At 40.0% G+C, this 15011-nt stretch overlaps 4 protein-coding genes across 4 annotated transcripts; 3 read left to right on the top strand and 1 right to left on the bottom strand.

The window, feature by feature from the left end:
* Positions 1–337: 337 nt before the first annotated feature.
* LOC133872781 (dirigent protein 16-like) lies at positions 338–1299 on the top strand. The gene has a single exon (XM_062310388.1). The coding sequence runs from the start codon at positions 372–374 to the stop codon at positions 1116–1118; it is 747 nt and encodes a 248-aa protein (XP_062166372.1). The 5' UTR covers positions 338–371; the 3' UTR covers positions 1119–1299.
* A 1230-nt stretch (positions 1300–2529) lies between these two features.
* Positions 2530–3628, top strand: LOC133872771 (dirigent protein 16-like). Its single transcript, XM_062310376.1, has one exon. It carries the CDS (start codon positions 2586–2588, stop codon positions 3336–3338), a length of 753 nt encoding a protein of 250 aa, XP_062166360.1. The 5' UTR covers positions 2530–2585; the 3' UTR covers positions 3339–3628.
* Positions 3629–4660: 1032 nt separating this feature from the next.
* On the bottom strand, positions 4661–6066 carry LOC133858530 (hydroxyethylthiazole kinase). Its single transcript, XM_062294008.1, has 2 exons — positions 5449–6066; positions 4661–5235 (listed from the first exon to the last, which is right to left on the bottom strand). The coding sequence occupies exons 1-2, from the start codon at positions 5941–5943 to the stop codon at positions 4843–4845; spliced, it is 888 nt and encodes a 295-aa protein (XP_062149992.1). The 5' UTR covers positions 5944–6066; the 3' UTR covers positions 4661–4842.
* Positions 6067–6323: 257 nt separating this feature from the next.
* Positions 6324–13412, top strand: LOC133872762 (beta-glucuronosyltransferase GlcAT14B). Its single transcript, XM_062310364.1, has 4 exons — positions 6324–7358; positions 7462–7537; positions 7651–7766; positions 12558–13412. The coding sequence occupies exons 1-4, from the start codon at positions 6737–6739 to the stop codon at positions 13070–13072; spliced, it is 1329 nt and encodes a 442-aa protein (XP_062166348.1). The 5' UTR covers positions 6324–6736; the 3' UTR covers positions 13073–13412.
* The last annotated feature ends 1599 nt before the right edge of the window (positions 13413–15011 follow it).

Below are 15011 nucleotides of genomic sequence, written 5' to 3'. Positions count from 1 at the left end.
ACAACATAGACCAGTTTAGTTTTGGTCATGAATGGCATGGCCTTGGGGTAAATTTGTATAATTTATTTTCCTTGAAAAATATCTATAGGGCATAAGGTGTTCATTTGCAAATTATATGTTATGACATGGTTTTGGGTTAGTTGTACCCGCTACACTGAAGTCAGCTTCCAAGAAAGAATATCTAATAAGATGCCCCAAAATGGAATGGTTCACATTCTAATAACTAACACAAACCCAACCACTACACCATCTTAGCATCACCACAACTCAATCTTCATCTCACATTCTCCATCTCTATATAAATACTATGGTTTATAGCCATTTCATATTCATCCAAAACCCCATAATCTTCTTCATCTTAGAAATTCAAGATGTCCAAAGGATTATCATCAGCTTCCTTTTTCCTCACAATGCTAATTGCACTTGTGCATGTGGGGATGATTATGGCTGCAGTTGACCCCGTAGCGGCCACCGGAAAAGAACCCATTCTTGAACTATACATGCACGACATTCTTGGGGGCAATAGCCCTACAGCTAGGCCAATCACTGGCTTGCTAGGAAACATCTACAATGGTCAAGTGCCCTTTGCAAGGCCAATAGGCTTCGTTCCTCCACAAGGTGGGGTTGCTATCCCCAATGCCAATGGTGCAATTCCAACCGTTAATGGTGTCACTGGCATACCACTTGGAACTGGCTTAACTGGTGCAGGAAACGCAAACAATCAGAACCAGCCTCAGATCCAACTGGGACCAGATGGATTGGGACTAGGGTTTGGAACCATCACCGTCATCGATGATGTGCTGACCTCCGGGCCCGAGTTGGGGTCGCAGACAGTTGGCAAAGCTCAAGGAGTTTACGTGGCGAGCTCGGCGGACGGAATTACACAGATGATGGCATTTACAGCCGTGATTGAAGGAGGAGAATATGGTGATAGCCTGAACTTCTATGGCATATACAAGATAGGAAGCACCCTGTCATACTTGTCAGTGACTGGCGGTACTGGCAAGTTCAAGAATGCAAGTGGTTTTGCCGAGGTGCGATCACTCATACCACCTGGTCAACATGTCCTCGATGGTGCAGAAACATTGCTGAGGATTACAGTGCATCTAACCTACTAAGTATGGTATGAAAATCTGAAGACAAAAATGTGAAGTTTTTCTTGAAGGTGAACCCGGGCATGGGTTTTAAATTTCTCAGTTTGGTTGAAGTTTGTCAAAATTAATTTTCAAGTTTCTTCAGTTCTTGATTTGTAATACTGTACCAAAAAAGAAAACGAAAAAGAGTTGTTCTGTTGAAATATGGGGATGGATGTTGTTTATGATCCTTGCAAATTTGTTCTCAGCGGTGCTTTTCAATACAAACAATGAAACAAAATGCACCTTGAAATGCCACTGAGCAAAGAACACTGGGGCAAGAAAACAAAAATTAAAAGGGAAAACACAACATACATCCTTGTCAAGAAACTGGATTTTTTTAATTTCATTTCCTCTTAAGTGTGGTTTCCGAAACCTGTCATCCCTACAAGACAGGCATGTTCCATAAACCTTGCTCTCAAATAGCCTGTATTATGTTGTTAAAGCCAAAAATCAAAAAGAAAAGAAAAGCTTAAGTCTTATTTCAGACAAGTAATCATTTCTAGAAACTCATTGGCAAGATTATAGCAGACTTGACAAGATTATAGCAGTAACATGACTTTAAACTTTCCCCATGACTCCTCCACACAACCAAAGAGACCAATGTTAACCAAGGTCGAAGTTCACCTCTTAAGGAGACTCTGGCACTTCAATCATTGGCAAACTCGACTTACACAGATACACTCTCTTTTTTTAAGAAGTTGCACAAACATCCAATGAATTTTGAGCCCACGACTTCATCCTTTACCCTATTTTTATGGAGAGAAGATGCATCATTTTGAGCTAAAACTCATAGATACTGCAATGCACACTCTTTTTTTTAGTGCTTTCAATAAAAATCTTACTTATCAATGGAATCAGAGGCATTGCCTATAACTAAAGACTTCTAGAACTTGTCGATTTACCGTTTTGCGTCTCCCAGGAGTTCCACAATTTCAGCTTCATTACTAGTACAGGCAACCAGCAAATGCGGGGGACTGTAGCGCTCAACATATCAGCTTTGAACAAACGTTATCCCAGCAATCTGTTGTTGCTATTAACCAAAAGTGAATCAGCTGCAAGGAAAATACTCCGAAATTTACACAATTGGGTGACAATCAGTTCAAATTTGTTGTGAATAAAGTTGGGTGTGGAACCCAGCATAGATGAGACCATGCTTCTGCATGCCATCTGTATTTTTTTCCCTTTCTAAAACGATCAATAGCTTATACCTAAAACAAATCTAAATGATTAGATGATAAATAGCTAATACACCTAAAACAACAATAACTTCCCATAACTAACATAGCTTCAACAACTGCACCACCACCTTCTTCCAACAACTCCACCTTAAGCTGGTTATGCCTTCAATATATATGAAGCAAGGTCCATAAGCCACTTGCATAATCATCCATAAACCTTCATCTTTCAATCCTCAAGGATCCAATAACCCTCTGATATACACACTTCAAGATGTTCAAGCAATCATCACCAACAATTCTCATTACAATGCTAATTGCAACTGTGAACATGGCAAGAGTCATTGCTGCAGTTGATCCTGCAGCAGCCAGCAAAGAAGAACCAGTGCTTGAGTTATACATGCATGACATTCTTGGAGGTAGTAGCCCAACAGCTAGGCCAATCACTGGCTTGTTAGGTAACATCTACGACGGTCAAGTGCCCTTTGCAAAGCAGATAGGGTTTGACCCTCCACAAGGCGGGGTTGCCATCCCCAATGCCAATGGTGCCATTCCAACCATTAACGGTGTCACTGGTCTCCCACTAGGAACTGGCTTAACTGGTACTGCTTTTGCAGGAAATCCAAATAATCAAAACCCACCTCAGATCCAATTGGGACCTGATGGGTTGGGATTAGGCTTTGGAACGATCACTGTCATTGATGACATATTGACCTCCAGTCCGGATTTGGGGTCACAAACACTGGGAAAAGCTCAAGGAGTTTATGTGGCAAGCTCTGCAGATGGGACCACCCAGATGATGGCGTTTACGGCTATGATGGAAGGAGGGGAATATAATGACAGCCTAAACTTCTATGGAGTATACAAAATTGGGAGTACTGTTTCATATTTGTCAGTGACAGGAGGGACAGGCAAGTTTAAGAATGCTTATGGGATTGCGGAAGTACGATCACTGATCCCTCCAGGTCAACATGTCACAGATGGTGCAGAGGAATTGTTGAGGATCACCGTCCATCTAAAATATTAAGAATGTATAAGAAAACTGAGAATGTATGATAAAAACGAGTGCTGCTTTGTTTGTGTGGAGATGGTTAGTATCTATTAATGTAACTGCTGTAAGTCAAGATAATTGAAAATTTTATCTCTCTTAGTTGTAATCCTGTCATGACTTCTGAAGTTTTCTGCTTATGGTGATGGCATATGAAAGATGATGTCTTGGTACTTGATTACCCTACTAGGGGTACAATTGTAATAGAATCTTGATTATCCCATATATGCAAGATGTAGTATTGCCACTCACATCAATAAAAAGGTTTGCAATGAAAAGCTGAAGTATAAGCAATTTTGTTTCACAATATACTATTGAATTTGCATTACACTCGAACTACAATCTATTTTTTAACATTTTTGGCCAGAGCTGGTTGCTAGAGTAACCACCGTGAAAAAAAAAAAAAAAAACCTTTAAATGTCATACTTCTCTAAAAGAACAAGCTCACTCATGAGACAGGATATCAATGATGTAAAGTAAAACTTTTTAAGATTGATGATCCATAATTGTTGACAAGCAACGAACAAGTAAACAAAGGATGTGAATTTTTGAACTACAATTATTGCTCTATAACTGAAGGTACCCATGAGTTATAGATTCCTCCTACTTTGTTTGGATCAGAATGTAAGACTAATCCATTTATGAAACTTATACAAGTGGAGTAAGCAAGTCATAAAGCTTCACAACTCAAATCCAAACTATTGGTTGAAATGTGCAAAGATCGTCAAATCTTTTTCCACTTTACAAGTGAAAATAACAAGGGAAAAAGCAATTACAAGAGAAACTTGTTGGTTCTTGGATAAATATCAATGGAAGTTGATGGAAAGGTTATTCCCATTAGGATGGAAATCCAGGAGGAGAACAAAGAGAAAAAGGCCAGAAGATTAAGTGAATTTCGTCCTCTAACCCCCTGTCTATTTGTAGACAGCCAAGCAACTCTTCATGAAGAGTTGCACCCTTTTTGCTTTGACCTCCATGGAAGTTATCACCTTCCTTCCATGGAGATAATTAAGTGTGGATGACCACACTTGTTATGGTGTGATCATCCCCAAACACATCATCAATACTAAGCTCAGACACCATTCAAACAAAAGCTGCCTACAATTCTTTTATTTTATTTTACTTTAATAAGTAATCGAGATATCATAAAAAGTGTAACGCGTCCCAGGCATACATGAAATATACTAGAGAAAACACCTAGTTAGAAGGAAAAAAACAGAAAATCGTGATTACTAAGCATCAAGAAAAAACAAGTGTGGTTGTCGAGTAATGAAGAACAAAGACTTAAGCTCCTCCAAAGCTGCCTACAATTCTCATGAAACAAAAACTAGTTCAGCAGCTCTATTTTCAAACAAAAATGTGTAGCAGCTAACACACTGACCAATTCATACGAGGTCTTCATGATAAAAATATGGGCGCTATACAATAGTCAGTCTATCAGGTCTAGTGACAGTCAACATACCATACATACAGCTCCCATCTACTATGACAAACTGGTTATGTTAACGCGAGAAAGAACATCAGCCTCATCAAGCCCATGGAGCGAATCAATCAAGTGCATTCGCAATGAAGCTGGACCCTTGGCCATGTTCATTCCCATCTCACCGGCAACCCCAAATATGGACAAGGCCGAAGCTGTTGCTTCAAAAGCATGTACAGGATCAACAGCAACAAAGGCAGCAATGAGGGCAGTGACTGAACATCCTGTTGCAGTAATTCTTTGCATCATGGGCACCCCATTGTGAGCACCAACAACTCTCTCCCCATCCGTAACAATGTCAACAGCTCCAGACACTGCAACTATGGCACCACTTGCTTGAGCCAATGACTTTGCAGCTTCCACTGCATCAATTGACTCGTGGGAACTGTCTACACCCTTGAAAACAAATATTTATTAATTCTAAAATATTGAATTAATAAATATGATAAGTGTTTTCTCAGGTAGATTCTTTCAAAGTATATGTTAATCTAATAAAGTTATTTATCATTTTAGTGACCAACATAATGCTAAAACCTCCAACCACACAAAGCAACATCATCGTATTCACGTTCAAAAAAAAAACATCATCGTATTCTTTAACTGAATTACCTTAGTGGGGCCAACAGAAGCCTTGGAGAGCGCGATGATCTCGGAGGCATTTCCTCGGATAACGCTAGGCTTAAGCTCCACAAGCTCCAAACAAGCCCTTAACCGGAAGCCGGAAGCTCCGGCAGCAACGGGATCAAGAACCCACGGCTTGCCTGACTTACACGCCAACTCGGCGGCGGCCTTCATGGCCGGTAGCCAGTCTGCGGAGAGTGTGCCCACGTTGACGCAGAGCCCGTGGGCGTGAGGGGTAAAGTCCGGGATCTCCTCCACGGAGTGGATCATCGCCGGTGATGCTCCCGCGGATAGGAGCGTGTTGGCCATCAGATCCATGGAGACAAAGTTGGTGATGCATTGGATGAGCGGTGATTGGCTTCGCACTGCGCTGAGGAGGTCCCACGCGTTCGGGGCCCACCTCGTTGAGTCTGGTTTCTCTCTGGTCTTGGTTTCCATGTGTACGTTGTGATTTGATTGAGTTCGATTTTGATGTCCCAACATAAAAAAATGGACTTTTGAGTTTTGAGTCGCTCAAACAGAAAGTAGAGAATTCAGTTCAGAGAGTGCCCCTTAAGCTTCACGGGAATCACCCTAATCTCCCCATGTCAACTGAGTGGCATGGCATGGCATCCATTGCAATGAGCTTGCTTGAATTTCAAACCTTTAAATATCTCTAAATACATACATGTCTTCATGCTTGACAATTTTTTATTTTTTTTAATTTTTTTTAATATTTCAAACCTTTTTTCATGTCTTACTAATTTTAAAACGTTATATGCACTTAACCAGTAACCACCACAGGTTTAACAAGTCAAAGTTACCTCCTTCGAGTAAAATTGACTCATTGGCATCAGCCTTGAGCGAGATAGAAAAACCATAATGCAACAATTATAGCTCCCAAGTCCCATCTATTCCAAAGTAGAATTTCATGCTCCCTCGAATTTTTCTCTCTTGTTTGCTTTTCATTTTTTCCTTATAATTATTCCAAGTGTTTTTGAGACCGCAGCCAGAGGTGGATAATGGATTCATAGAACATAAAAAAACAAAAGGGAGCAAGTTCTGATCTATCTCTCGAGCGGTCAGAACACTCTCTCTTCCACGCACGACCAAAAGCAAGACAACACAATTGAACAATCGCAACAGAAGCATCGAATACCCACAAAAAGGTACACCTCCAAAACACCCACATAGTAGAACACCCATCAAAACAGGAATACCAAATCCATTCCAGTTCCCAACCAAACCCACCCAAAGAAAGAAAGAAAGAAAGAAGAAAAAAAAACAGAGATAAACAATGCAAAATCCACCATCCCCACCACCGCCTGCACTACCACCCTTCATCTCCATCAGCAAAACCACCATTTCCAAGGACCCCAAGACCACACTCTACATTGTCTTAGCCATTTCCCTCGTCTCCCTCTTCTTCTTCCTCTCCCTCTCCTCCTCCTCCTCCTCCTCCACCTACACCTCTACCTCTACCTCCCAACCCAGACCCGACCCGTTCCTCTTCCCAACCCACCAAACCCACCACGTCCTCTTCCCCAACACCAACCCCTCCTCTGAACCCACCCCTCCCTCCATCGCCTACCTCATCTCCGGATCGGCAGGAGATTTGGGTCGGATCCACCGTCTCCTCTTGGCCACCTATCACCCCAGGAACATCTACCTCCTCCACCTAGACCTCTCCGCTCCCCAGACCGACCGTGACGCTCTCGCTCTCATAGTCCAATCCGTGCCCGTTTTCAAAGCTGCCCAGAACGTCAATGTCATTGGCAAGGCCGACTTCGCGTACCCGAAGGGCTCGTCTACGATCTCCTCCACCCTCCACGGCGCTTCCGTACTGCTCCGACTGTCGTCGAATTGGGATTGGTTTGTCAGTCTCAATGCCGCTGATTACCCACTTGTCACACAAGATGGTACAGTGTGGTTGGAGTTTTTGGTGGCATTGCTTTTGGGTTTATACTGGTCTGATTTGTGGGTGTTTTGTGCTTTCTGATGTGAGTTTTTGTGGGTTTGCAGATCTTCTTCACATTTTGTCATTTCTGCCCAAAGATCTTAACTTTGTGAATCATTCAAATTACATTGGCTGGAGGGAGTATGATATAAATTATATAATTACTTCTCAGATTTGCTTAATTTTTTGTTTTGTGAACTTTGTTGGGTTGTGTAAATTCTAAGGTTTTGTATTGTGTTTTTGGTGCTTTATAGGTCTAGGAGGTTGAGACCCATAATTGTTGATCCGGGACTTTATCTTTCGGAGAAAACTGGGATGTTTTATGCTTCTCAGAAAAGGGATTTGCCTAATGCCTTCCGGCTGTTTACAGGTGTGGCTTTATATTATATGCTCAGTAAGTGTTTGAGTACTTTCAGTCATTCAGTTTAATGATTGTTTGGGTAGTACTAAGCAATGAAAAGCTCGATCGTGATTGTTTAATCTCACTAGCAAGTTTTGAGTTACATGTGCGATGTTGAATTAGTGGGGAATAGTTGCATAACTAATGAGGAGTACTAAATAAAGGTAGAAATATGGCTGTACAAGAAAACAATATCTAGATTAGTTTCCACGGCTATCCTAGAAATATTTTCCCTGATCGAGCTTTTCATTGCTTAATAGTATGATTCTGGAAAAATGTGAATTGTAGCATTTAAGTTTCACTTAATGGAGCCATAGAATTAATTAATCAACTTAGAATATTTGGTTATGAAATGGATTGGAAAATGACATGTTAAAAGATAGAAGGACATAGAGAGTATGATTTATGAGCTCATAATCTGTGCGATTATAAAATTGTTTAATTAGGGTGCTTCAGCAATCCTAGTCTTGTGTTTAATGGGGTTACACATAAAGGAACTGAGAACTCTATGCCGTATTTTGTTGAGTACCGGTGCTATAATCACATCATTTTTTGAGCAAGGGATCTTGAAGCAGCTATTAGCTCAAGATCACAACATTACTCTTGAGCTTGAAATTTGGTTATTAATCCTGTGCTCGTCTTGCCTTTAGAGAAAGGAAAGTGGAAAGTAGCCCATCTGGTTCATTTTTGGCATTGTCAATGGTACCAAAAATTGTGAGAAGTAGTTGGATCTTGCAGTTTTGGCTGAAGAGCAATTTAGGCGAGAACTTTAGTTAAAAGATAGAAGGACATAGAGAGTATGATTTATAAGTTCATAATCTGTGCGATTATAAAATTGTTTAATTAGGGTACTTTAGCAATCCTAGTCTTGTGTTTGATGGGGTATTTTGTTGAGTACCGGTGCTATAATCACATCATTTTTTGAGCAAGGGATCTTGAAGCAGCTATTAGCTCAAGATCACAACATTACTCTTGAGCTTGAAATTTGGTTATTAATCCTGTGCTCGTCTTGCCTTTAGAGAAAGGAAAGTGGAAAGTAGCCCATTTGGTTCATTTTTGGCATTGTCAATGGTACCAAAAATTGCTAGGGGTAGTTGGATGTTGTAGTTTTGGCTTCCCCGCCTTTACTCTGACCATTTTCCTATTCTTCTCGATTGTGCTCACACTTCTGTGAGAATTAGGCCGTTTAAGTTTGAGAATATGTGGCTTAAGGCAGATGGCTTCATGGGTTTGGTGAAACAGTGGTGGGATTCATACTCTTTTCATGGTACTCCTAGTTTTGTGTTAGCTTGTAAACTTAAGGCTCTCAAACAAAATTTGAAGACATGGAATGCAGATGTTTTTGGTAACGTAGAGAGAAACAAGAGGAAGCTCTTCGAAGAGCTTCAGGCGTTTGATACTATTGAAGGTAGTAGGGCTTTGGTTGAGGAGGATCTCCTAAAGAAGTCAGAGATTGTCATCGAACTAGAGAGATGCTTTCTTTTGGAGGAAGTTAGCTGGAGGCAAAAGTCCAGGGTGACGTGGTTAAAAGGAGATAAATGTACTAAATTCTTCCATTCCATAGCCAATTCAAATAGAAGGTACAACTCTATGGATTCCTTATTGATTGGAGATTCTATTTCTTCTAATCCGGCTGAGATAGGTGAGTACGTGGTTTAGTTCTATCAAGATCTCTTCTCTGACAAGCAAAGTTGGAGGCCTCGGTTGGATGATCTTTCCTTTGATGCTACTCTGGAGTCGGAAGCAAGTTGGTTGGAGAGAGCCTTTGAGGAGGAGGAGGCTAGGAAGGTAGTGTTCGCTATGAATGGTGACAAAGAGCCGGGTCCTGATGGTTTTACTATGGCTTTCTTCCAAGCTTGTTGGGAAGTTTTGCGCTTGGACATTATGGAGGTATTTTCTGACTTTCATACTAGAGAAGTGTTTGAGAAGAGTCTGAATGTTTCTTTTATTGCGCTTATTCCTAAGATTCCTGGAGCTCTCTCTTTAAGATTTTTGGCCCATAAGCCTTGTGGGAGGTATCTACAAGATTATTGCTAAAGTTTTGGCTAACAGATTGAAGACGGTTTTGGAGAAGGTTATTTCCAAATCTCAGAGTGCTTTCATCATAGGGAGGCAAATTCTCGATCCGATCATTATTGCTAATGAATGCCTTGATGGTCGAATTAGATCGGGGGAGCCGGGCATCATTTGCAAAATGGACCTGAAAAAAGCTTATGATCATGTTAATTAGGATTTTCTCCTGTATATGTTGAGGGGGTGCGGCTTCGGAGGTAAATGGTGGTCGTGGATAGCTCGATGCATTTCTTCTGCAAAGTTTTCGGTGCTAGTCAATTGCTCGCCCAACGGCTTTTTCAGCAGCTCTCGAAGCTTGAGGCAAGGGGACCCTTTGTCTCCTCTTTTGTTTGTGTTTGTTATGGAGGCTTTGAGTCGTATGATTACAGCGGTGGTCAGTGGGGGCTTGTTGGATGGCTTTAGAGTGGGTAATGCTTCTTTCTCGCATCTTTTGTTTGCTGACGACACTTTGATTTTCTGTGATGCTCGTTCCCCCAAGTTGCAGTATTTGCGGAGTCTCTTTCTCTTATTTGAGTCTGTTTCGGGCTTAAAGGTCAACTTGGCCAAATCCAATCTAATTCCAATGGGGAATATCGTTCAAGTGGGAAGGTTAGCTGACATTTTAGGGTGTGAGGTTGCTTCTTCGCTAGTGATGTATCTGGGTCTTCCTTTAGAGGCTTCCAGTATACATAAGGGCGCCTTGCGCTTTCAATAAAACTAAATTTACTTATATATAAAAAAAAAAAAAAGAATTAAAAAAGTTTAGGCCTTTGCCATTCTCTGAGTCTCTTCCTTTTTATGAAGAACACAAAAGTAGGTGGTGATTCCTGTTAATAGAATGTTGTTGCTTGATGTAGAGGGGATGTATAGAGGAGCTAGAGGTTTGTATGAAAACCAGCAATTTTCATTGCATCATAGTGATTTTTATTTATTGGTTTAATGCTTTTTTTGTGGATGCAAAAGTGGTAGGCAATAACCATAATTCCAGTTCTCAATCAGGATTAAGCTAGTATTTTCCATAGAGGGGCCAGACATTCCTTCTTGGCATCATTGATCATGCCAATTGGTGGACTACCCGCAGAACAATTACAATCCTCACCACCCCCCCCACCCCCCCCCCTTCCCCCCTTTCTCTGAAAACCTCCAGTTGAAGAGAGTGGGTTCTGTTGCTCTGATTCCCTTTTTACAGATTTATATAAGTTACAGAAATTCAAATCATCTGCTCTGAACTTTAATTCAAAAGGTTGAACTAATAGAGAATTAAAACAAGATCATTGATATGAATATATATGTAACAGATCCGAATCTGTTATAGAAATTCTAGGGTTTCGCTTGCTGGATTGTAATTGAATTTGAATGAAAAGCGAATAGAATTGATGGAAGGATTGAATGAACAGTAAAATCAGTAACAAATTGTATTGAAATTGTAACAAAATAGCCACATTCGAGAGGGCCAATCTCCAGAGCATTTGAGGTGCTCAAGCCTCCAAAAGTCCAAAGACTTTACAATCCAATTCGATAATCCTAACATTAGACTATTGGGCCTTATATAGACATAGCTCTAATCTAAAGACTCTATCAATTGGAATGGGCCAAGCCCATTCAGCCCTCTACTAAACCCAGCCCATCTATTATTAATGGGACCATTACAATATAGGAATTTTTTTTCAAGTAATCATGATTTCAATTATTCAGTAAGATTTTGCCAGATTTAGGACCGATGAATATCATGGTTATGTGATGCAGTTTGGTTGGCTACTGGTGGTCTCAAATTGTACCTTAACTTGACACAAAACATTCATTTGAAAATCTTTTAGCTTAGAATTTCAAAATAACCAAGATTAAGAAGTTTCAATATTGACGATGATTTAAATGTTGTTTTGTATCGAGGAGTGTTGCTTTAAGAATATTTTTGTATGTGTGAAATACCCTAGTCTCCAACTATGGGCAACTGGATTGACAAAAATTCCTTCTTGTGGTTAATAATTGCCAGAGCTGTTTATTTGTTTCCATTGCCTTCTTTTTTTTTCTTGATAATTCCATTGCCTTCTAATTAGAGATATCCAATCTACAACGTCAAAAATGGCCATGGAAGCAACCAAATAGCTCTACCAATATCTAGACCGTTCTTTCCTTGTATGTGATAAGTTTGTCATTAATATTTGCAAGAGTGTGTGAGCCATATTTTTACCCATTTGAAGTTCTTTGTGTGAATATTTTACCCACCCCATTAAACTGTTGTTTGTGTGTTTATAGTGTAATGCCTCGATCTTGTCTAATCGAAGTTACTAGTTAATGTGATTGTATTGTGCTTTAGCATTCAAAAATAGCGTCACATATATGAATTCTATTTCATTTCACTTCCAAGTTTTCTGGTGTCACACTTGGATATCTATGACAGATTCCAATACCTTACCTTTTCCTACAGAGCACTTGAAATTATTAGACTTGCAACTAATTGCTGTTGTGTTAAGACCAGAGATCTATGGGGAAAAAAATTGTAGACCATTAGCCAACCCTGAATTATTTGTTATAAATAGACCATTTCCCTCCCCTATGGCATGGGCTGCATACTGGGAAAACATTCTTTAGTTTTTTTTACGTGTGAGCCAAATCCGAAAAGTTCTTAGGAGCATTAGCTTGTCCCATCCAAAACAAAAAAAATTAAACAAATGGTCCAACTGACACTTATTTTACTTTTTTATGCAGGTTCATCTTTCTCCATTTTAAGTCGTAGCTTTATTGAGTTCTGCATCCTGGGTACAGACAACCTCCCGAGGACTCTTTTGATGTATTTTGCAAACACTCTATCATCCCTTTCCAATTACTTCCCTACCATTCTTTGTAATTCCCATAAGTTCAACAGAACCGTCATAAACCACAACTTACTATATGCCACCTTTGACAAGCCCTCTAGCGCTGAGCCCCGCCTACTCAGTTCCAATGATTTTGAGGTAATGATTCAAAGCGGGGCAGCCTTCGCCACGCAATTCCAGTTAGATGATCCGATGCTTGATCGCATTGACCATGAGATTTTGGGGCGTGAACATGGCAACGTAGTCCCTGGTGGCTGGTGCTTAGGTGAGTCTGGAAATCACACATGTTCGGTATGGGGAAATGCTGATGTTCTGAGGCCTGGTCTTGGAGCAAGAAGACTTGAAAAGAGAATTGTTGAATTGCTCTCTAATGGTACATTTCGGTCTCAGCAATGTATAGTTGAATGATCTGATTCTGGATTCCACTAGAAAAAACCACAACCCACCCAAAAAAAAAAAAACAAAATCATTGGAGCTAAAAGTTGAAAGAATGACATGCTCTGATTTGCTTACCAAAAGAAAAACTTAGGACAGATGTTAGTTCAATCTGCTGATTATTTTAGCAAAACTGAGGTTTTTAGCTCATTCAAGATGAGAGATTATTGTAGAGTGTGTTTTGCAAATGATTTTGCTATTAGGGTTGACTAAAAGTGGCTTTAGGGTTGATATGTAAAATTCTGGTTTTCCATTATATTTCCAAAAGAAATACCATGTTGGATTGCAATAGTAGATCAAACTTTCGTATTCATCGCTTCTGTACCTCCCGTTTTTAGAATTTTTCCAACTTTTATTTCTCAGACAAGGGAGTTTGTCATGTTCACTCTGAGGAGACTCAAAGCATGGTTGCTTCTTTGGAGTTCAGCACAGATGCTTGGACTTGAAAACTACCAATCTCACATATGTTTCAATCCTATCTACCTGTGAAGCTCTGTGTTCGCAAGAAAAGCAATTTTTTGTCAGGAATTTCAATACCAAGATTTGTGGTCACCTATGTATTACCCATCGTTGATTTCTTCAAGGTTTCAAAACATTAGCTAGGGAAGCCATTAATTTGCAACAGATAACTTTCGATGTCTATTGTGACGGCAAGTAACGTTGCCATTTTGGCTACCTGTGGCAATAGGGCAATGGTATATTTTTATACATGATACTTTTAGTACATGAGATACAGCCCAAAAACACTTTAGTAGACAACATTTTTTTTTTCTTCATGTAAACCAAAAAAAAACATCTAACACACTTGTAGGGGCATGGATAGAAATCCTTTGAGATAACTGGTTGATTTGTATCTCATAAATCATAGATTTAGATGATTTGATTATATGAAATTAAGGGATTTGATTTGTATTTGTAATTATTCAAACATTTGTAAAGCTCTATAAATAGAGTATTGTACTCAAATCATATGATTAATGAAAAATGTAACATATAAGACTTTAACGTAGAAATGCAGGCCATAGGTTGAACCACCTTAATCTCTGTGCCTTTTTCTCTTTCCTTCATCTCTTTATTTTATAATCAGTTTCTATGCTAACGAGGGTCTTGGATCTCCCTCCCAAAGCCTTCATAACAAGCTCGTCGAGACGTGTTTTGGACCTCATCTTGACGCCTATATCTTCTCTCGATTTCTTCATAATTAGCAATGCAGTCCAATCTACAGCTGCCTCCCTTAGTTAAATAGAATTCTCCCTCGAATTCGCATCCTCATCAAATGAATCTCATGTGACCGAAACAAGATGCTTGATATTGAATACATCAGACGTCTTGATGTGGCTTTGTAGCTTTAACCGGTATGCATTTGAATTGATCTTCTCAACCGGTAGGGATTAGGGTGCTTCTCTGTTTCCAAGTTCAATTTCTGGACAACCTCATCTAACACAACATTCTCGCAACTTCTGGAGTCAATAACAATGCACACCTTACCTTCCATGGTACATGTATATTGGAAGATGTTGCACCTCCAATCTTCACCTTCCACCTTATGAGATGTAAAGCATACTCTTAGCCACCAACAAAGGATCCTCATCCGCAAGGACCCCAACTGCAATCTCCTCATCAACTTCCTCTTTGCCATCAAAGTCAGGCTCTTGCTCAAAATCAACCGTTGTATTGTTTGTTGCCTCCCCGAACTTAATGAACAAACCTTTGCCGTACTTCTCTCTCTTGTGGCAATTCGTCATTCTATGTTCCGGCTCACCACATTTAAAAGAATACTTGGGAGAATTCATCAAGTCCGTCTTGTTAGGCTGTACATTCTGTTGCCCTCTAGCTAGTTTGTGTGAGTGGTGGGTTTACACTATGTGTAGAGAGCATAGAATTAGGTCGGCTACTATCCCCACTACCTCTT

Source organism: Alnus glutinosa, chromosome 1 (assembly GCF_958979055.1).
Source record: "Alnus glutinosa chromosome 1, dhAlnGlut1.1, whole genome shotgun sequence".
NCBI lineage: Eukaryota > Viridiplantae > Streptophyta > Magnoliopsida > Fagales > Betulaceae > Alnus > Alnus glutinosa.
Note: the sequence above shows the minus strand (reverse complement) of the source record. Positions and strands in the feature narration are given on the sequence as shown.

What these genes read in the sequence shown, in the direction of transcription:
- LOC133872762 (XM_062310364.1), top strand. Translation starts at nt 6,737, where the DNA reads ATGCAAAATCCACCATCCCCACCACCGCCTGCACTACCACCCTTCATC. An exon ending in CCCACTTGTCACACAAGATG is followed by an intron (nt 7,359 to 7,461) that starts GTACAGTGTGGT and finishes GTGGGTTTGCAG; the next exon opens with ATCTTCTTCACATTTTGTCA. An exon ending in AATTACATTGGCTGGAGGGA is followed by an intron (nt 7,538 to 7,650) that starts GTATGATATAAA and finishes GGTGCTTTATAG; the next exon opens with GTCTAGGAGGTTGAGACCCA.
- LOC133858530 (XM_062294008.1), bottom strand. Translation starts at nt 5,943, where the DNA reads ATGTTGGGACATCAAAATCGAACTCAATCAAATCACAACGTACACATG. An exon ending in CTTCTGTTGGCCCCACTAAG is followed by an intron (nt 5,236 to 5,448) that starts GTAATTCAGTTA and finishes TTTGTTTTCAAG; the next exon opens with GGTGTAGACAGTTCCCACGA.
- LOC133872771 (XM_062310376.1), top strand. Translation starts at nt 2,586, where the DNA reads ATGTTCAAGCAATCATCACCAACAATTCTCATTACAATGCTAATTGCA.
- LOC133872781 (XM_062310388.1), top strand. Translation starts at nt 372, where the DNA reads ATGTCCAAAGGATTATCATCAGCTTCCTTTTTCCTCACAATGCTAATT.